Source organism: Tympanuchus pallidicinctus, unplaced genomic scaffold (genome assembly GCF_026119805.1).
Source record: "Tympanuchus pallidicinctus isolate F22 unplaced genomic scaffold, pur_lepc_1.0 scaffold3, whole genome shotgun sequence".
In the NCBI taxonomy this organism is placed as follows: domain Eukaryota; kingdom Metazoa; phylum Chordata; class Aves; order Galliformes; family Phasianidae; genus Tympanuchus; species Tympanuchus pallidicinctus.
In genome coordinates this window covers 9853989-9877305 of record NW_026294747.1, presented here as the reverse complement: position 1 = coordinate 9877305, position 23317 = coordinate 9853989, and the positions used below count along the sequence as shown (strand labels likewise).

At 40.1% G+C, this 23317-nt stretch overlaps 1 protein-coding gene across 2 annotated transcripts in view; it reads right to left on the bottom strand.

The window, feature by feature from the left end:
• Positions 1-23193, bottom strand: part of PDE3B (phosphodiesterase 3B) — a 74876-nt gene extending 51683 nt beyond the window's left edge. Inside the window, exon 1 of one of the 2 annotated variants that reach the window (XM_052696273.1) lies at positions 22019-23193. In XM_052696273.1, coding sequence (XP_052552233.1) covers positions 22019-23026 — 1008 coding nt within the window. In that variant the 5' untranslated portion in view covers positions 23027-23193. The remainder of the gene's footprint in view (positions 1-22018) is intronic. The other variant, XM_052696272.1, reaches the window with a different exon arrangement.
• Between the last annotated feature and the right edge of the window lie 124 nt (positions 23194-23317).

Below are 23317 nucleotides of genomic sequence, written 5' to 3'. Positions count from 1 at the left end.
TTACAGAAGCATCTCCGACTTAAAACAAAGGACAATGGCAGTGGGAGGGGAGTAAACATTTCTTTCCAAATACAGAAGTTTGACAGTATGGGACAGTGTCATTCATTTGTATTTCAGAGGAAGGTGAAACAGGAGACAGGAAATTATTTCTTGACAATGAACTCTGGAAATAATTTACATAGCTAAAGATGCTTTCTCTTCTTGGAAAGCTTAGGATTAAAGCTTTAAGAAATAGAAGAACTGTTATTTGGAGGGAAATCAACATGGAGTCTACAAAAATGAATTGGCTAAGACCAGAAAAAGCTACGTAGAAAAGAAATGATGACTAATTTACAGAATGGAACGGTTAAATTCATTAACGCTACAATGAAAAAAAAAAAAAAAGAAAATTATATCAATGCTTTAAAAAAGTGATGTGGAAACTTGTTATTACAAACACCATAAGACTGACTCAGACTATTACGCTTAAACAATGTTAACTCTCGCTATCACACAAACAGCTTTAATTAATTGCCTCAGGAAATGGAAAATGAGCTGCTACTTTGAAAACTGGAAAAGTTGTTTGGTGTGTAAAAATGGTAATTAAAAAGGATTACAGCTGCTTAAGCAAAAGAAGCTTATTGTAAACTTTATGTAAGTTTTGAAACCAGTCAGAATACTAAATACACGTTTCAAAATTTGAAAAACAAAAGCTGCAATTTAAGTTTAAAGTGTTCATTTCAAGGTTTTGGACAATATTTTTGACACTGAAAATAGCTTTGTTAATATAAGAATGGGTTGTGCAGATTTATTTATTTATTTTTAAGCCTCAAGACTTCAGTGTGAAACTAAGGGACATTTTTTAATATTTAGAAACACCACAACAAGTCAGCCTTTAATTACATAGATCCAAAAATGGAGTGGGAAGAATGCTTTATCAATGATAGGCATTTTACTTTCAATACATTCTAGAATTTGGGGCTATGCTCATGTACACATTTTAACAATCATTACTGAGTAACTAGGGCAGCAGAATGCAGCAATCTTCCAATCAAATAAAACCAAAAAGCTACACAAAACCACTTAAAAATGTTATGAAGTTAAAAATAAAACACACATCCAAGCAATACCCAATATTCATAATAATTTTAATACTCCTATTTTTCCTACTGTACATGGAAAACATTTTGGAACTTCTAAGAAATTTTTTTGACAACATCTTATTTTCCAAGAATATTATCTTGAAACATTTTGGCAAAACAAGAATCCTTTGCTATATATGTGTCCCAAGAGGAGGAGGAATCAAGCTTCATTTTATTTAATGAAGTCTAATAAATACCAATCTATTACAAATAATATCTATAACCCTCTATGTGTAACGTTATTGTTAACTGAGCTCTATTAAATACCAATACAGCAAAAAAAATAAGAGCACTGTGAAATCACTTGTCCAATGCATGTTTCTGACCAAAAGATGAAAGAATTTTCCTCAAATGACACAGGGCTGAAATTCAGCTAATTAATTAACTGACTCAATCAACACATACTACATTCTCACGTAGAACAAAGCTTTTAACATACAAGGAAATTTTTGACTGGAGAGTTCACATAGTGCAGAAGATAAAGAAGGGAGATAAAATTGGAATTGCCTATTCTGGCCTTGTTTTGGATCCCTATCAGCACTGAACACTTACAAAAAACACAGGGTAATTTTCATAAAATATTCTGTTTTTGACATTTGATGGACTTTTAAGGAGCACTGGCAAAATATTTAAGCATTATAGGCTACTTTTCCAAATGTTCAATTAGTCAAAAAGATTAATGGCAGAACGGAATTCAACACAAAATATCCACCCACACTCACCTAATTTCCTCAGAGTACGCTGCAAATTGCCTCGGTTGTACTGTGAGCAGCATTAGATACGGACATCACAAACTGCAGCTGCTGTAATTCTTAAGATGGTGCAGTGTCATTATCTTTTTGTAGTCATCGTAATGGATAACTGATAAAGGACATTCTGTGCTCTTCAAAAGCAGCTGCCTAACTCGTGGTCAATGAATCATTGCTCTCACCTATTTCTTGCGATACATCTCTAACAATATTCTCAGTTAAAATGTCTTTTTATTGTCCAGTATATTTCTGCCATCTGGGCACATTTATTTCAAAATCTCACAGAGCAATGACAGAGGACCTTGCAGGCTCTTCATACTTCACAGAGCATTGTGTAGAACAGAGAGTGTTGCACAGACACCAACAAAATACATAAAACTCCAAGTACTGTTAAATCCTTAATGTTACGTAGTGTTTTAAAAAGCATTCTAACTCCATCTTCTGGATAGGAATAAGCAGCATCAAGGTGATCAAGCTTCAGCTTGTTATTTCAACTTAAACCAAACCAAAACTTAATTTAAGAAAACAACCGTTGCAAGTATTACACTTTTTCTACCTATAATCGTATTTCTTCTTTATGCTATTAACATTTTCTCTCCAGTTTATTGTTCCTTTCATGTTTTTTCCTCTCACTTTTCCTATACTTGAATTTAATCTTTGACAATCATTGATATAATCAACTTTTTTTTTTTTTTTAATTAATATCAACTTAAGTGCAAATTTCTACTTATCTTCCCTAGCATTATTAAAAAAACAAGCAAACAAGAAAACCACCATACCTTAATTGGGTGATCAGAATCAGTCCCTGAGTTAGAAAACGATTGTTAGTTGCACAGTACAAGGTGTAATATTTCAGACTTGGTAAAGATGTACAAATATAACATCTCAAAGTGGCAGAACTGCAAGTGCTTTCACAAGGTTCTCTGTTTGAGAACAAACCTTGAGCATAAGGTAGAAAAAAGATCTCAAGAAGTTCACAATGGAAGCAGGTCATAGAATGGTTTCGGCTGGAAGGGACCTCAAAAAAAAATCCAGCTCCAATCTACCTGCCATGGACAGAGCTGCCTCCCACCAGCTCAGGCTGCCCAAGACTTCAACCAACCTGGTTTTGAACATCACCAAGGATGGGGCATCCACAGCTTCTTTTGGGCCTTCTGAATAAAGAATGTCTTCCTAACATGCAACCTAAATCTCCCCTCTTTTAGTTTGAAGCCATTACCTCTTATCCTATCACTACAAAACTATATAAAAAATTGGTCCCCCTCCTGTTTATACGCTTCCCTCAAGTACTGGAAGGCCACATTAAGGCCTTTCCAGAGCCTCCTCTTCTTCAGGCTGAACAAGCCCAACTCCCTCAACCTGTCTTCGTAAGAGAGGTGCTTCAGCCCTCTGATCAGGTTCGTGGCCCTCCTCTGGACACAATGCAACAGCTCTGTACCTTTCCCGTGCCAGGAACCCCTGGCCTGGACAGAGGACTCCACATGGAGTCATTTGCATATACTCCTTAACAGATGAATTATTCAAAAGCTGAAGTCAGAAGCGCAGTGCATCTATTTGCATTTCTCCATTCCCAGCCCCTCCAGCCAAAGAACGTTAACAGTAGCTAATGCCTTTTACATTAGAGATTTTACTGGGATGGTAGAAAGAACAAATAGGCAAACACCTCTTTAAGGTGAACACAGCGCAGATTCATAGTTATTATGAAAGGACTAAGTGACACATTATTAGATTGCACAATTCCATACTACAGAAGATTACAAACCTAACAGAACTCTGAAGCTGGCCGGAATGAAATCATGAGAATTATTTGTCCCATGAAGTTCAGTCCAGTCCCACAGGAGAGTTACTATAGAGAACTGAGTTGAAGCTTTCTTACTGTATAACCAACTTTTTCTAGAATTTCTACTACTTGAAAAACATGCAGAAAAATCATCAAAACATCTAGCAATATCAAAGTGGGAAAGCTGTATTGACTCAGGACTTGCACTTTCTGAGACAAAAGTTTTGGTTTTTTTTCCACATTACCAAGTTAATATTTAGTACTGTAGAAGGGAGCATGATGAACTGCTGAATACAAGACTCAGAAGATGACCCAGTATTGTTCCAGCTTTATGTTTTCAATTTACTTCATTCTGAAATAGTGAAGGCCTTTCACATTAGCATGATAGCATTAAAGCACTATTCTAAAGGAGAGCTAAATACCCAGGTATAAGAAAGAATTTGATTCCACCTGTGTCCTTTATCAGCTCATTCTGTTCTTACGTATGAATGTAGTATGATACCATCTCTTACCACAAAATCCTAAACTGATTTTCAGAGGAACCCTCTGCCCCACTTAGTGCATAAGGCTAAATCGTACACTGACTTTTGCTCCTTTTATTTCAAGAAGATAAATGCAGAACATGCAGTGCACCCAAAAAACAGAGAACAGAGAATAGGGCCTTTGGGGGGCCGAGGGAATGCTATTCCAAACTATTTGGTGGGAAGTTCTAACACATCCATTCTTTACACAGCACTGCCATTATTTCTCTTAGACCCAGCACAAGTCGGCAGTGCCACAATAAAGGAGCAGTTCTGTCCTCCCCCAGCTGCTTATTCCCATCCCTGTGTCACTGCCTCCCTTATGCAGCAAAAGCATTCATGCAGACACGTGGCAAGGAACTACAAAAAAGAACTGATCAGTTTTAACATGGATTAGTTCCCCAATTTAGTTCACCGTGCAGTCTCATGAATGCTTGTGTCAGCACAAAGAGGGACAGAGTCAGGGCAGGAATGGCACTGGGAAGGACAGCTTCCATCACTGCAAGTGCCACAAAGCACTCAGGGAACTGAAATATTAAAGCAGAAAGGGTCAGATTAGAAAAGATATGTTTAAAGGTCAAAATTTGTTTGTTTAAAGGTTAAAATTTGTAATGACTACATAAGGATCGATCTAAATCGAACGTAGATCTTTGCATCAAGAGAATTGTCACCAAGTACACTCTGACCCCAGAACTTAAAATTTTAATTACAATTTGTACTGCAATTGTACCACACCTCTCAGCCAAGAAAAAAAAAAAAAAAAAAAAAAAGGCAAAAGGAAAAAAAACAAGCAGACAAAAAGAAAAAAACAACCCTAGCTTTAAAACCAAAGCATGAAGGACTGATGAGGAAGGCTGGAAAGGTGGTAGGAGGGGAAACCATATACAGAAGATATCAGAGGCATATTAGAAAGGGTTCAGCATCCCAAAATTAGAGGGAGGTATGGAAGAGTTATTAATATAATTTGATCTTAAATATCCTTGGACTCCCTGCCTCCAGAATGCATCTTAGTAAACATCTCCTCTAAACAGCTGCCGTACACAGAAGACATTTTAAATCAATTTATTTAAATAAAATTAGCATCCCCGGAGAAAATTATAGTGCAATATGATGACCCAGAGAGATCGCCTGCAACTGATACTTAAGGCAATGAGAAAAGAGCTTTCCATTCCACAGGATTTAAGTAAACTGTTAAATTGTATTGAACAAAGGACTCAGATTCAACGTGGATACCAAACAGATAGAGATAAAAATTAACACTGATAAAAATGTGAAATAATCATTTATTTGGATACAGACAATATATGAACAAGAAAATCACGCAAGGAAAGTGTGTGACACACCTGGAAGTTTTTAGAAGTGGCCAAGTCATGTCCCTCAGTAACTCCCCATAGCTTTTATCATCAAAAACTCTAAAATAAACAAAGCAGTCCACTCACAGCTTTATTACAGCCTAAACCTGGGGTTTCCTCGGGGTGGAGCTGTAGAGAAATTTCCTACTTAGAATAAACAGAGATTTTAATATTAGGAGAAAGGGGCTGGTGAACAGAAGTGAATTTACATCACTAATTGTTTTCCTTGCTGTTTTCAGTGCAATTTTCTATATAATACTGCACAGTGTAAGAGTTGCAAAGAACTATTTGCAGATTTGCTAACCTCAGTAAGAATCACAATCACAGGAAGATGGAAGAGACCATTTTCTCTTTCATAGCACTGCCCTAAATGACATGTTCTGAAAGTTATAGAAGGTACAGTGTGAGATGAGCAGACTTATGTACTTAGGAGACTACAACAGATATATCTATAATCTACGTACAACAAAAACTTCTCCAGAAATCACATGAAACTTCACAGACTTTGCTGAAAAACACGGTCCCTTACCATACTGCCTGCAACATTACACACCAGATACTGCCTGATACTACCAGGTACTCCTACTGCCAGTACATCTGTTATTACCAACAAATCTTTTGAAGCGTGTATATACTGAACAGTCAGGTTCACAATAAGAAAGCTGGGAAAGAAAATAGCTGAGTATTGTTAGCTTACAAAGCACTTGGAAAATAACAAGTGCCGGAATGAAGATTAAATAGAGATAATCAAACAACATTAAAAATAAGAATGTGGTCATATAACTCCCACCTCCTTCATTGAAGATGATGACAAGGCTTACAGGGCAAAACGACTAAATGAGGATAAAACAAAATATTCCATATGTTGGACACATTGCATAACTTACAGGCATTTGCCTAAACAAATGGCAAAGTTCCTAGACATACACTCACAGAATCCAACCGTGATCTGTCAGCACCACAACTTCCACTTCACTGTCAGCAATAAATAAAATTAATGACAAAATTTACATGAACTTCAGCTATCCGGGTCCTGTTTTATCAACACCTCTATTAACCATTTTTTTTAACTACAGATTTAAACCCCAGCACTCACTGCTCTGAATGGTAAAACCTTCTAACTTGAGGTGGAGATACGGTGAATGCACACCAAATAAAGCACATATCAAGCAACGGCCGCACACAACAACATGTGTTAGTGAGGCTGGACAAGTCAGTCAAACCATTTCAAACTAATAGCAAAAGCATTCATTCTTCCTTTGGAACAGCATCTCAGTGCTTCAGCCAACTCCACCCATCCCAAGTATTTTTTATAATATTAACAACAAAGGTAATCCCATAGAAAGATCTCAGTCCAGGTAGGCAGCGATAGCAGCGTGCAATGCAATCCAAACGGCCAGCTAAGTACAGACAACATTTGTATAGGATGTAAAAAATGCCCCCCAAAGTACAGGCTGCTAGACTTTTGTGGACAAGTTTATCTAATCTACCACAACTGTGCAGAACCACAGGTACCCACGGCAATCTTTCCATGCCTCTCATTTAAGTTCTCCTGCTTGTTTGTTTTTAAAGCAGCTTTGCCTATAGACTTCAGATACAGCTCCAGGTGACTGTCTGTCACCATTAAGAAAAAAAACCTTCCTTAAAAAAATAAATAAAATTGGGCAGCTTCTTCCAAAGTAAATTGAAAATCCTAGTACTCAAAGATGAAAAAGATAATAACTTATTAAGCTTAATATAAACACAGGAACATGTGTACTGTGTGCTAGACATCTGAACAGGTTTAGCCTGCAACTACGTACTATTAACAGCAGTTCATTTACTCACATAACAACAACAGAAAGGTAAAGGCAGCAACAAATATTCTTGGTTTAACCTGCTTCTCATTGCATGATTTTCCTCTAAAAACTAACTTCCCATAGCAGCCATAAGGCAATTCCCATATTAACAACATACATCAATATTAAACCAGCCACTGTGACTTTGTTCACAGTTTAAGCAAAAAGCAGAAGGAATGATGATTTTTCTGAGACAAAACACATACTGTTTGCAACACTCACTGGTTTATATCAGTGATAAGGTAACACTGAAAGTTGCTGAAGTTTCATCAGTATAGTAAAAATATGCATGTATTAGGAAGAGAATCTTTCACTTCAGAGGTTAAGCCTTGAGTAATACGAAAACAAGTTCTCAAAATGGATATGTAACATTTCTGTACACGCCACTGCTAGACAAGGCAGGGAAACCTGAAGCATTGGTGAAACCTGTGCAGTGCTTAATTTCACTAACTAGGAATGATCAGTTGCTCAGAAAAGAAAAAATATGATTGCACGTTGTCCAGAACCGCAGGCAACTCAGCCTTATGTGCAGAAGCGGGCTGCAGAGTTGAAATGACTGCAATTTACCCCAAGTTACACTAGCAAATTCTCACAAGCACCGGCCACAGCCCAGCCACAACCTAACAGTTGGAGATGAAGGCAGCCTTTTCCTTTGTAACAGTCAAGTTCAGCTTGCAACACTATCAAAAATAAAAGAACTGTAAGCTAATTGCTGGCAAGTATGACGCAAACGGTTTCCTCGGTAACAGCCCAAGTTGCTGAAGTGCCTGATCCAGCATTTCCTCATCTGTTTGCACTCACACCAGCAGTCTGACAATGTAGTCACTGCATCCTGTTTCACTCGGCAGCCAGAGAAACACACTGAGCTTAACCCTTGGTTAGCAGCTTTATGGTTAACCTATCGTATCTGGAAATCAACTTGTACAGAAATGTTTTACAAACGCATTCTTAACTTTCTCACACTTCTGCACAGGCTGCCTAAGCGGCGTTCTCTTTGGATTGAGAAAAAAAAAAAAAAAAAAAGACATGAAAAAGAAAACAATCTTAAATAAAAGTTCATAATTATTCTTCTAATTTGCATTTAAAACATAAATGCAAGAATGCTACTGAGAGCCTGTGCTCATTCAAACGTAAAAAGCTCAAACACCTGCAGATTCTACATAAAACATCCAATTATCTGTACCTCCAAGTATTAATTTTACAACTCCAGAATTTTACTGATCATCTCTTCCACAGGAACTGTGGATTCTGGAGCAAATTAATGATGATTATTTTAGGATTAAATGATAATCAAAGAGCACGTGCATTGGCCTGACCATGTATTGCACAAAACAGTGTGGACAATTTCAGGAACCCCTTTTAAGTATGGATTTGGCTATTTCATGACAGGAATAAATACGCAACAAACCATTGCCAGCATAGAACTCTAACATCAGTGCTAACATCAATGTTCATCTGGTGCAAAACTTAACTATTTTTTCAGCATTTTGGAATAATCACAGGGCACAAAGGAAGCAAAAAAGGAAAGATAAAGGTCATCATTTTTGTTTAAAACAAACAAACAAACGCTGGGCAGTGCTTCACAAAGGCAAAATGCACATGAAATTACTGATAAAAAAAAAAAAAAAGAGGTCTTTCACCTTCACCAACTGATCTACCCAGAGCAGTGTTAAGTGTGAAACCCCTCCAAAGCATTCTGGAACAGACAGATGACAGCCAACAGAATAACCTATCAGAGCATCTAGTTCTCTGCAGTGGTCAGAAAGACACCACAAAGCTGAAGGTGCAGGAAGAAGACAATGCTAGCAATTATTTTTGCCCACCTCCTCTTCCCCCCTCACCCTCCAACAAAGGCCAGGTCCATAGCATGTTAGAACTGCTCACTGCTCTAAAAAGAACTCCAGCCCTGGTTTTCCAATCAAAGGATATAGCCTAAATCTTCCAAATGCATCATGGCTTTTCTGGTTTCTTGGGAGGTCTTCTTGCTCAAATCTAGTGTCACAACTTAGTCTTATTATGAAAGAAAACAAAAGCATTGGGGTAAAAAAAAAAAAACAACAACAAACCTCCAGGTGTGCAGGCAAATGAGACACTAATACAAAACTCAAAAAAAAAACAACCCAAAAACCAACAAAAACAAACAGTACACTGGTATGCACTAGCAATAACATTACCCTGGGATCCAAAAGATTCCAGCTCTATTCAAAGAAGGCCCAGGGGCAAATGGAAAAAAATCTCATCTCCAGACTGAGAAATGTTGACAGCAATTTCCTTTCCTTGGTCCTTTAAGGTATAGTTTTTGTGGCGGCTGCATGATGGTTTTCGTGCATTTTATGGGATTCAAGGCTCAGGAAGATTGTACAGAATTAACTAATGCTTGCTCAGGTTAACTTTGAGAAAGTGAATTTTTAGCTATCTGAATTAGATAGCAAAGAAACATCCACAGAAAGTTCTCTCAGAGGGCATAAAAAGTTACTCATACCTAAATAGGCACCAAATAACTTAGTTGTTTCCTTTATTTAACTGCTATATAACAAGGCCATCCTGCAGGGAAGGTTGGCCTCTGTGAGCCTTGTGATACGTTTGGGAGTTTATCCAAATACCAAAGATCAAACACACTTCTGCAACAGTCAGAACCCTCACGTGCTTTATAACAGTCTCCCAGCTACAGAATGTACCGTCGTGAGATACACCCCAGCTCTGTTTCCTGCTATGCTTTGCCTGGGACACAAGAAAAAAGTATAGCTCTGTCCACCAAGCTGAATAACCTCCCAAATGACACTTGAGAGGAGGCAAACATAGGGAAGTCACAGCTATTGACTCTGGCTTTTCTTGGCTTACCCCTTTTCCTGTAATCTGCAGGGGTATCATTGCAGAGCATCTCAAAGAGTGAAGCAGAGCTGACGGGAACTAAAAGACAGACCTGAGACACAGCTGGGAGTCTAGAAGATATGCTGAGCCAAAGCATTACTCAGAAAGTAGAAATAAAGTTCAGAATTTCCTTTTAAAAAAAATTCTGCAGAAGTCTGGTTTAATTTAGTTGCCAGAGTTCTTTCTGTACATGGCAAATAGAGCTCTATACATCAAGAAAGAAAATGTTCCTCTTCTCTTACCAATCCTGCTACAACCCAAGTGGTAATCGGAATGAAACAGCTCAAATTCAGATACAAACGTCAGTACCGGAAAGATCGGGCAAAACAGTGCAGGAAGATACTTCGAAGGATACAAACCCTCTAATTCTTTCCTCTTGTTTTTGAATGGAGGAGAAACAAAGGGTTGTTCAGCAATCATTTGTTGAGGCACAGTTCAATCCCTACCGTCACTAATCAGCCAGCTATTCTTGCTACAGCTACAGCACTACAGCCAAAGCTACTCCTACTTTGCTTTCCTCGCTCGCTTAGAATGCACTCAGGCAAAACATTAGCAAGATGGCTAAATGCTTACTGCTCTCCAAAAGCAACTTATGGAACCTCTGTCCCCTCTACCCACAAAGTAAATGGAGGATTATTTTCAGCTTTGAAACTGCTGAAAATGTACAGTCTCTCTTTGAGCGCAAAAGAATAAGCTCGCATCTTCCAAAATCTGAGTGTTAACAGCTCAGACCTGGCAAATTTGCAATTACATTTATAGAAAATGAAGCAGGTGAACAAATACTTTACATCTAATTTGCAGAAATAGAGGAAAAAAACATCTTTGCGATATTGCAAGATATTAACATGAAGTGTGCAGTCTGTACATCAGAAATAAACACAGATGCCTTCTTAAAGGCAGGCTAAATATGCATCATTTTTCAGTTATGGACAACATAGTAATCCCTTCACATAAGGGATTCTGGAAATACTGTTTAAGTGCAAAGAAATATTTAATCCTTCTGTTTAATAAATTGCATTACCAAATGTTCTACATGATTTAAAATAAAAAAATTTGGTTGAAAGGTTTCCAAAAAAGTAAAAATATTTTAAAGTCAGGATACTTTTGTCTTTGTTGAACAATATCCGTAGTTTTGGATAAAATTATGTTACTGGTCTTCTAATACGTAGAAAGTGAACAAAGAACACACTGGTCAGAAGAGGTGTTAAAATGATTGTAAAATTAAAACAGTTGCAGACAGGGAAAGAGAAAGAAAAATGGTATTTTGAGACAGAGACAAGCAAATAAGCAATTTCTGATTGATCATTTACTTTCTAGGAAATTCTTTTCATGTATTTTCAAGCAAAATGAATTTAAAATACAGATGTACCATCTAAAGGCATACTGTGCCTGTCCAGTATCAGACAGGCAGAAGAAATGTAAGTTTTAAGAATGCATTCATTTGAGACTGTTAACATCTACTACTGGAGAGTCAAAGTTATAAATTATATTAAAGCCTGTGAATTTTCAGCAAGACTATATATATGTAATTATATGTACATATACTATTCCTTAAATGATGTAAAACACATGTTGTCTTCCACTTGAAAGAAGAAATGCTCCACTGACTCTAGGGAGCTTCCTAACAGAATAAATGTTAAGGCAAGGATAGAAGACCCTTAGAAATGAAATTTTAACAGCAGTTAGTCTCATACAAGATAATGACATAAAGCTAGCTTTCTGTATTACATTATATATTATTGATTATATATTTTTATTTATCATTTATATTATATCCTTTATCACTCAATGGAGAAGTGTTAGAGGTGAATTATTGAAGTTTTACTGACTCGTAGCTAGTTCTGAATTACATCACTTTATTTTATGAAACACAGCTTGAACCTTTTCCAAGGCTGCAACACTTTCCTGAGCACTAATTAAAACTGGATACCAATTTCATATTTCCAAATAACACATGAGATTCCAAATGGATTTGTCTCGAATTTTTACCCTTAATGATCTTAATAAAAGGCATAATTCATAAATTAACTTAATATGTAAACAGAGTTTTACTTGGTTTTAACAAAACAGCTTTCAAATCTGAGTATCTTAGCTTTGACTTTTATTCTCCACAAGAATTTTTATCCTTCAGAGACAGAAGTACTGTTTTCCCCTTCGAACCATTCTCAGGTGTCTTTGATACAAAAGGCTTCATCTCAGAGGATCTGAAAACCTAGGCTACACTCAAAAGCAATAGCCACTGCCTGCCTTCTTATTTTCAAAACTTACCCACGTTTCATAAAGTTACACACAAACCCCTTATTTTCAAGCTTTTTAAAAAGTTCTTTGTCATCTAACTAAAGTGCTGCCAGTTATAATAAATGAAATTAAAACCAACAGAAATACTGGTTGTTAACAGAACAGCTGTTCCAAAATCTTCTTTCTTAACCAAATTTGTCCAACCAGAAGCTCCAAATAGGAAGAAAAATTAGATTTTCTGTATTACCATTGCATGGAAACATTCTTCTATGATGAATAAAAAAGAAACTCGTAGATAGATTCTAATGAATACTTCTCTATAGCTATATAAAATAAGTTCACTGTCTTCAACATATCTTCAACTGTGTTTTGCCATAGCGTCACAAAGTTATCTCTTATCACATCGTGGTAATCACTCATTTTAACTTCATATCGACATACACACTGCATTCCTTTAATCACTGGAAAGATTCCAAGTAACTCAGCTCTTTTATTATTACAAAAACACCCAACAACTAGAAAACGCCTAGACAAACATCTATGCGTTCAATCAATTGGAACTCATTGCAATTCTATTTTTTCATTTGAAATTTCCTTTCAGAACACACCTCAGTAATTCCCAAATGGATGCTATGTAGCTAGCTAACAAAAGGACAGAAAGAGAGCATGTAGGGAGCGGATAACAAAGTTGCTTGTGTTTACAAGCTAGGATATGAAATACAGTGCTCTATTCTACATTGATAGGTCCGAATGAACAAAGACCTTCAAATCCTTCAGGTTTGTGTGTTTGCCCCAGGCTACAAACAACTCACAGTGGGTACATCTCTGTTCCATGGCATTATTGTATGGACAGTCTCAAAGGGAACAGTGTAACCCACATCAACACTTTTCTTTTCCTGGAAAGTAAAGACTGCTTCTCACATGTCCCAACTAATTAAGGGCAAAGCTGTGCTGGTGTGCCTTCACTTCCTTCAGTCCAAGCCAATTCATGCAGGGCAACGCAGAGCAGACAGTATTTCACAGGCACAGCAGGACTTTAACTTTTTTCAGTGTGCTAATCACACCTTCAGGTTCTAACACAAATTTCCTGCTCTCACACATGGGACCTGAACTGCTTGTATCTAAGAAAAAGCAGCCTAAATGAACTGAAATTGAAGCTCAGACTGTGCAATGGGAGTAATTCTTTTGGACTGGTAATACATAGGGTTACAGAACTACAAGAATAAATATCAAAAATACTGTGAGTAGACCGCACCGTTTAGATGGCAAATCAAATGAAATAGAGGCTACTGTGGCCAATACTCAAGAGAGTTATTTAAGATTTCTCAAATATATTTTTTTCTTATATAGTTAGCAGTTATAATCTAGACGTGTGACATTGAGTTTTATTAAATACTAATGACGTCCTATAAATACAGAGATTAGTACCTGCCCCAGGGAAAGCTCACAAGAAGTTCATATCCCCTCTGAGCTGCAAACCCAGCTAAAAGGCTGCCCACTTCTAAGGCATGTCCACTGTAAGGCTCCGTGGCACCACACAGATTATTTCCTGTTGAAGTGAGGTCAGTGTTTATCACCAAACATTAAAAACCTTATCCATAGTAGCAGTTCACAAGAAAAGATATAAGCTCTCCCAAAGAGCCAAAAGTCCTACTGGTCAGAAATCAGAGCACTCAGTGCTAGAGTACTCAGAAATTTAGAATTCCTTTAAAGGAATCCATCAGACCAAAAATAGCCGTACTGCTGATGTGGTTAAACAAGTTTCACCCACCGGGACTTAGAAAAAGGTTTTTATAAGAATGAACATAATTTGTAATTTAATTTATAATATTATAAATATAATATAATATATATTATATTTTTATATATTTTATTTTATTATTTTATATATATTATAATATATATAATATTAAACTAAGAAAAATAAAAAGCCCCAGAGTTCCCAAACACATATATAAGCCTTTAATTTTAGGCCACACTAGAAGAAAAATCATGCTAAAGATACAGTGAATCTAGTGTAAAATGCCTTTTTAAGGCCTTAATTTTGACTGCCATAGTTTTAAAAGAGTTTAATCAAAAAGAAAACAAAATACGACCAACAATGAAGGTTAAAAGATGCTCTAATGCCATGATGCCCATGCAAGGTTTCACTGTTAAGCTGTTACTTCAGTCAAACTGATAAAAACCCTCTCCACAAAGTGACATCTCATTCACTTCCAGACGACCCAATACTACACACTTCTGCAGACAAAGCTGCAATGACAGTAGATGTGTCACACAGGCAGGTGTGCCACAGGATCGCAGCACAACTCTGCTGGGGTGGGAGCAGTGCTGTGTGGTCTGGGCACACTGAAAGTGCTCATCCCAAATTAAACCACCTGCATATTTTTCCAGCTAGCATTACCAACATGGTTATAGCTATTTTGCTAATTCATGCTGCTTCTTCATAAAAGAGGGACAATTTCTCAAAAACAAATCCAAAGCAGCTTCACATGGTATATTTTCTATGGTATCTAGAATATCTTAAAGGAAAGTACATAAGGAAAAGAATATTTTAACAATCAATGAAACAACCTTTTGTTTATCAAGTGAACAACAAATGTTTGCTGCAAATATCCCTTTAACTTAATTAAAGTATTTAGATTTGAAGACAGGAATGTTAAGGCTGGCAGATCAGAACTGGGTAACTAAACCTGACAAGATTAACATTCAAGTCCGTTTAATTGGAAGTCTGTCAGCTATTTCCACTCTTTTTGTATAAAATGAGATTAGCACTGGCACACAAAAAATGTTCTACACAGCAGCACTGCATTTCATAGATGCCAAACTACCAAATAAATGAAGGCATGTACAAAAACCATTTCTCTGGCTGTGTTTTCTTCTGTTCCTCCACCTGTGAATTTGCTCATTTCAAAGGAGGAGGCTAGACACAAAAGCTACGAAAAGTAGGGATAGTCAATGAAAAGAAAACCAGAAATATCAACGCTAACTTCTAGACAGCAGCTGCCTCTATTTGAATCATGAGGGTTTCTCTGAAAGTAATGCCTCCTATTTTATTATAGGCTGTCAGAGGCAGATGGTGGTGGTATGGCAGTAGAGGCTGAACCTTCCCATCTACATTCTGTTACATGTTGTCACTGCGTGACAGATGGCAGCAGAGGGACAGTCTGACAAAATGGCATCTAACATGGAAGCACAGATGAAGCAACGGTTTACCAGTAAATTCCTTCATGCAGAAAGAACCTGCACCCACTGAGATTTGCTGAATGTTTATGGAGACCAAACAATGGATGTGTGCACAGTGAGGTGGTGAGTGATGCGTTTCAGCAGTGATGGCAGTGGGTCACTTCCACTGGTACAGATTTTCATGAGCATGGTATGCAGGCTCTTGTTTATCACTGGTGAAAAAGCGTAGCTAATGGTGATGACTATGTTAAAAAACTGATGTTCTGTAGAGAATCTGCTCTATCATATAGCGTTGTGCTCTTCTTAGCTGTTGTAGTTTCCATGGAAAGAAGCAGGAGGCATTACTTTTGGATCAACTTATGGATAAGCTTTCGCAAAACTGATTGTTTTTCAAATATTAGCCTGATCAGTAAGCTACAATTCTGTATCAGCAGTGATTCTTTTCATGGAGCACGCAGTTCTTTGGACACTTTTTTCTCTCCCTCGCCCAAACACCACTCACATAACTCACTCCTGCTGAAGGAAGGATCTCTCCAATCTGTTTTCATCATGCTTTCCCTTGTCAAATAAGTTGATGGATCACAATATCCTATCACTTCTAATCTACTGCTCTTCTTGATTCCTGTCTGTTTGGAAGACTCAAGTATTCCTTAACTTCCAATGTGTCCTCAAAGTGATCAATGCATTTAATTGTCCACTATCATTCACTCAATTATTGAAAAGTCTTCCTTATCCAGCCCAAGACTTCAATTACCCTCCAGACTTTCACTCCTACTGAGTTGCCAAAAAGTCCCATTATTCTTACTTCCCAATATAATATATTCTGTTGTGTCTTTTCATCTTGCTAAGAATTGTTTTCCCCCAACTCTCACCTTAACAAGTCGTTTCAGTTCTCTCCCCACAGTTTTTTCCTAGAAAAACAGGTGAGATTCTAGTATGGAGCACCAGCTCACACTATGGACTTGCTGTATGTCACAGCATATTCCAGCAGGTCTTCCCACTCACCTTTTTTCACAAAGCTCAGTTGAATTTCCTATCTTTGAAGCTTCAAAGGCCATAGCATTCAATCAGTTTGGTCACGTTCCTTCATTAGGATGGTACTGCCAGGCACATAGATGCACAAATAGGAGTGTGCAACTCAACATGAGTTGTTCTTTCCTCTGTTAAATATACCTGACACCTTGTCATACTCACTCCTTTCATATTTAACCTCACAGAACATTCTGTTTATGACCTACAGCATGGAAACCATCCTTTTCTTTTTTTGCCACTCTAGAGATACTTCTGAGAACTTATTATTCTACATCTCTACCATTTTCTTGCATAATTTTAAAATAGCTTTCTTGTCAAAGCTGAAAACCAATATTTTATCAATGTATTCTGTTGGTTCCCTTTCACACAGTTGATAACTCAGTTCTTACAAACTTCTTGCCCACTGGCATTCTGGTCACTCCTGTAACACACCACCTGCAATACTTCCCCCAGATTTCTCCAGTGTTTCCTCAGCAGATGTCTTCACTTTCATTCGTTTCTGGTCTTGTCCTCAGGAAATCACACCTGCAGAAACAGTCAAGCTAATTTGCTACACTGACAAGTTACAAACACGTTTCCCTGCTTTTAGTGTGCTACTTCTGTCCAAAGCAAACTGCCATGCAATTCTGGGTATCTGAAATCAGCCTACCCTACAGTTAGCTAACAGAGCTCTTACCAGCCACCAGTCTTCTTATCCACACTCCCAGCATTCTTTGTTAGTCTCTGAACCACATTACTGTTCTGGTGATCACTGCCACAGGGACAGCATCTTAAGCTCCCATCTCTCTATAGATCTCTACAGGCAGACTGCTCAAACGATCCCTTCTTTCTGGTATGATACTTCTAGAAACTTGAAGATACTCTAAGAAACTTCAGAATGGAGAAGAAAAAAAAAAAAAAAAAGAATTAAAAAAAAAAAGGACGCAACTCTTAGGAAGCCTTCTCATTTTGCCTGGCACAAAACATTCTGTCAAGGCCAGAAAGAACCAGACACAAATAATCTTACTTATCCAAAGTAATAGTTGCAAAAACTGTTCCCCATGACTGTCATTTCATGGAGCACTCACTGTTATTGTGTATTTCCAACACTCAGCTGCATTCTATTGAAGCTGATTGCATTCACAACTCAACACAGACTTATTTCTACCTTGATTTCCACCCCTCACCCCAAGAGATGACCAATAAAAACCCAAGACATACAGAGAACAACAGAAACAAAGCTTTGCCTGCAGGTTCAGTTGTGGTGAGAGTCACCACAACCACCATACAGGAAAAGAGGAACATTGCAAAGAGCTCATCATCTCAGTTGCATAGAAGAAGATACATCTCATCTTTCTAGGCTGCAAACCTAGAAACTGTATCAGAACTTGAAAACTTTAAGGCAATGTAACATACCTATTAACAGGTATCTTCTGCCCTAGGAAACTAATTGCCTCAGCAGCTAAGGAAAAATATAATTTGTTTTAAAAACAAGAAACAGACAGTTTTTATGTGCCTAATTAAACTGTGTTAATTTAAAAAGTTAAATCTACATTTTAGACTCTCTAAATCAAGTCGTGATCTTCCTAGGGTACAAGATAAGACTTGATCCTCAGAAGGTACAAGATAAAAGGCGTAAGATAGCTACAAATGGAAATTGGCAAGAATTGGTGGTCAATCTACCAGCCTAAACATGAGACAACTCTTCCTTCAGCTGACAGAGCACAGCATGGAAGTTTTTATCCATCTCAGCTTTACTTCTTGTTTGTTCTTGTTTACATCTCAGCTTTACTTCTTGTTTGAACCTAGTCAGATAGGTAGGAAATTTTAAAAAGAAAATGAACAACAACAACAAAACCCCTAGCTCTATTTGCAGGTTGTTTTGGACATGTGTCCCATGCACATAATTTGAAAGGCCTATTCTCTTAGTAAAGACAAATAGACATTTTAGAATTACATGTCCTACATGTAGTTACATGCTCTTATATACACATTCACAAGGATGTAAAAAGAATGTTTTACACTACCGTATTTTTCAAGATAGAGATTATTTATAAGATCTGACCAGTCCCAGTACTGATCTGTCATGGTTTTGTTGACATGAACTGGCTTTCAAGAAGCAGCAACAAACAAAAAAGAACATCAAGAAATGTGTAGTAAGTATTCAACAGCCAATGCTGGCAACACCTTTGATAGCAATATGCTAACAATAGCACGTCATTAAAACATTTAGTCAAAACATTGCCTGCACAGCATTTGTAATTGCAATCAATACTGCAATTGCACTGCTAAACGACTCATCAATTGGCCCAATTTGAATACTGAAAAAAAGGAAACAAAAAGGCCTGTTTACTGCTAACATCATACAAATTTGCATTAACTTTCCCTGTTAATATAGTAGAAATCAAGTAGACATTGTGCTTGCATGATTTTTAGCCTTAATTTACTTCCTTCTGTTCTACACATATTACTATCTGTACGTTTGAAAATGGCATTTAAGTACAGTAGCATGACGTTTCAAAGATAAAGCCTATTCAAGACTCTTTTCCTCCACCCACCAAACTACATCTCTAGCCACACATACAGCAGGAAAAAAGCACATATGGCACAAATTAGATTCTGACAGCAAAGCATGGATGTTCATGGAACAGGTAAGAACAAAGATAATTATCGACTGTTGCTATCTGTTGACAAACGAAAAACAGAAACCCGAATTTGAGAAGTACATTCCTCAAATCAGAAAGCACTTGTAGGATCATGCTCACAGGGCCTCTTCCTACCTCTGCCCTCAGAAAACAGTGACAGCTCCACTTGACTCCACTGTGTGAACACTACTGGTTGTGCACACCTGGAATTGCCCCCTCTCCCTCTACCCACACAGAAAGATCCCTTAGAATTGTTGGTTTAAGCTTATTTGAGCAAAAGAAAACAGAAGTCAGCACACTACACTTCTTTTCTCATGGTACTAAGACAGAGTTGGGCATAATTTCAATTCAACAGGTATCTGAAAACTTAATGTCAATACCAGCAATCCCTTTTTCCTCCCGCAAAGTAACTAAAATCTACATCTGCCTTTTTTTGTTCTTATGTACACCTGCTTGTAGGGGTGCAATGTGCATAAGTAATCATATAAAATGCATCAAACTGAATGACAGCTAAACTAATATTGTCATTATAAGTACTCCTGACACAGCAAACATCCAGCAGCACGTTCCTCATACCCCACTGACCTTCCCAGCAGTCTTTATTAAATTCACTATCTTAAAATATTAATATTGAGAAAGAAGCCTTGCAGTACTGTCTAAACATCTACAAAACATGCAGTGAATCAAGAAAGTTCACACAATAAATGCTCCTCTGAAGAGCACTAAGTGCATATATTCCTTCCGTTTCAAGGAAACAACATAAAGACCTCACAGAGTTTGGTCAAATACACTCACAGACCATAGGCTTCCTTCCTCATGTGACCCCCAACCCCAACAGCTGACACTTTATCAGCTCTGCAATGTCTGATATCTCTCCAAGTCAAACACGAGAGCTGAGTATTTCACCTGCATCGTCCTCATAAAAATCCCTCATAAAACACTGCCTCAAACACGTATCTCCGAATGCAATTTAAATCATGGCTAATAAAGCACAAATATTTACTGTAAGGTGTAATAGACTTTATGAGGAAAATAAAGAACTTCAGATCTCTTTGTCGTTACTGTTCACTTCTAGTGATAATGAAGATATCAAATTCTGGAAGTCTACCAAGCAGTTGCATTTTACTATGAACACGTATGATTTAAGTACTGCCAATAAATTCCAGGCATTTAGTTAGGTTGACGTTTATGATGTTACTTAAAGAATACTAAATGTCTTCACTTGAAATATATACATATTTTATGGGAAGTGAACTGAATATCAAAGGAAACACTTCATCAGTTGCACAAAAACAAATATCTTTTATCATCTAGAAAAGTTACTGAAAGCTGTTACTGCGTTTTCTGCGTTTCTTATATTGTAGACAAACACAACACAAACAGAGAGCATTTCCTATCTAGAAGGGAAGGGAGCAGAGAAAGTAAACTATTGTACAATACTCCCCACATATCTTAACTGCTGTTACAATATTTTAACGTTTGTCCCATTGTCTGCACTTGATAATTTCAACCTTCTGACGCCTGTTCCAGCAGACTGGCATTTGAACCTTTCACGCACAGAACAATTACTGCTGTATTATTCTATTGCGTAAATGCAGAGAAAGAAACGCTCGCAAACTGCTGCACTGTTTCAGATTTGCCTCGTATTTCCTCCGACCTATTTCACATCACAAGCAGCGCATTATGGAACGCACGACAAAGCAAAGTTAGAACATTTCATTTGGCATTTATGAATTTCAGCCACCGCAGCAACAGATGGGGGGTTTTGTGGCAACAATCCCTTCACAGAAGCCGGGCACTTGCCATTCATTCCCAATGCCCCCACGCTCCTCCAGCGTGGGGTCAACTGTCCGCTCCAGCAGAGCTGGGCCGCTTACACCCAGCTCCTGTTGCTCATGTACCACCTACCAAATATAAATCAACTGCCCCACATGGGGGCGGCCCTGCAAAAAAGCAAAAAACAAACAAAAAAACCAAACAGGACTCATTGACAAGTTTTCCAGGAGGCAGAAACCAACAGAGTTCCATTCAAGAAAACTGAATGTTTCAGGCATCTTTCCAGACTCTACTGAACAGCTCTCTCTGAGGTTTAAAAAAAAAAAAAAAAAAAAAAGTTTCTTGAGTTCAAAGAGCTCAAACCTAATGGTAATTTATTTGGAGCGAGGGAGAGATGGTCGAAGAGGAGACCAGAGAAACAGACACTGTAATCTGCGAGGCAGAAGGACCCTGCCACTCAAACACTGTCCCAAACTGGTAAATAATATCCCTCCAAACCCGAGTTCTCCTTTAGCACTTGGCAGTCTTTTTATCGATAGAAAGAGAGAAGAAGCAGAGGAGAGAGCAGCCAGCAAGGCTTTGTCTCATGACATTTGCCAGGAGCAGAGGAGGTGGGCTTTGGGAAAGAAACAAGGCTGTTGATAGCAAGAAGGGTTAGATTTTAGCGTTTAATCCGTATAAAAAGTGAGCGAAGCTTCCGTTCTGTCGCATGCATCGGTGCGACTTAGCTTCCGTGCAGCCCGCAAGGATTGCACCGATCCTGCGGAACCGAATTAAGGAGTCAACAGACGCTAAGGAGCGAGCGTTTCCCTTCGTCTGTAAGAGCGGCGTGACAGCAGGCACCCCGCACACACACCTACAGGAGCCGGGAGAGCGAGCGGCGAGCTCGCCGCCCTCAAACTTTCTCCCCGCGGTCCCGGAGCCACTTACCTGCTCTCTGGAGATGCAAGGCAACGAGGGTCTCCTGAACATCTTGCTGCTGCCGTAGTAGCTGCCCGAAGCTTCCCCTAGGGACACGCAGCTCGACCTCCGCCGGGGTCTGACCGCAGGCACTTTGTCCTCCACGCCAGGCAGCCGGGGCTGCGGCTGGTGCTGCCGGGGCGCCGCCCGGCCCCGAGCCGGGAAGATGCCGCGCTCGGCGCCGCGGAGAGCCAGCAGGCAGCCCGCCACCCCCACCGAGCCCGCCAGCAGCGGTCGGAGGGCCGGGGGCAGCGGCTGAAGGCCGGTCAGAGACACCAGCCACACCGCGCCGGAGAAGAGCAGGACGAGCAGGCTGCGGCGGAGCCCCGCAGAGCTCCGCAGCAGGGTGAGCGCCGCCACCGAGCCCAGCGCGGCCAGCAGCCTGCCCGCCGCCAGCCGCGGCTCGCCGGGGGCGAGGGTCTCCTCAACGCGCCCCTGTGCGGGCGGCAGCCACCGCAGCGCCACCAGGTCCCCCGAGTAGCAGCAGACGGGCAGCGCCAGCAGCCACCAGCGCGTCGCGCCGCGCTCCCCGCGGGCCAGGCGGCAGGTGAGGAAGAAGAAGGCGCAGGCGATGCTGAAGAGCGGGCTGAGGCAGCGGGAGAGGCTCAGCAAGGCGTGCAGCGCCCGGGGGCTCCGCCAGCCGCCGCCGTCCTGCGGGCCGGCGCCGCCCCGGCCGGGGAAGGCCAGCAGCGAGAGGGCGACGGCGGCCAGGGCACCCAGGCTGAGCAGCGCCCGGCGGGAGGAGGAGGAGGAGGAGGCGGCGGCGCCGGGGCAGAGCGGTGGGGTCGGGACGCTCTCCGGGGGGTCCCGGCGCGGCGGGGTCGCGCAGCCCCGCACGTAGCCGTTCCGGAGGCTCTCGGGCGGCGCCGGGGGGGGCGGCGGCGGCGGCCCCGCGCCGTCCGGCTGCGGGCGGTGCGGCGGCGGCTTGCCGGGGCCGCGGCGGGAGACGGAGGCGGCCGCTTCTCTCTCTTCCCGCATGGCGGTCGGGGGTCTCGCTAGCTCCGTCCCGCCGGCGCCTCCCGCATCGCCTCAGGAGAGGGGCGCCGGGCCGAGCCGCGGCTTCTGCCCCGCGGGCGGCGGCGTCCGGAGCATGGTGGGGAGAGCGACGGGAAAAGAGAGAAAAGGTAAAAGTCTGGCCGCTCGGCTCGCTCTCCCCGGAACGGATCCGGCGGGAGGAGCTCGCTGTCGCCTCCCAGCGCTCACCGGAGGAGCGGTCCGTCGGCGGGGCACGGCCCCAGCCCGCCTCCACTCACGCGCTGCGCACGGCGC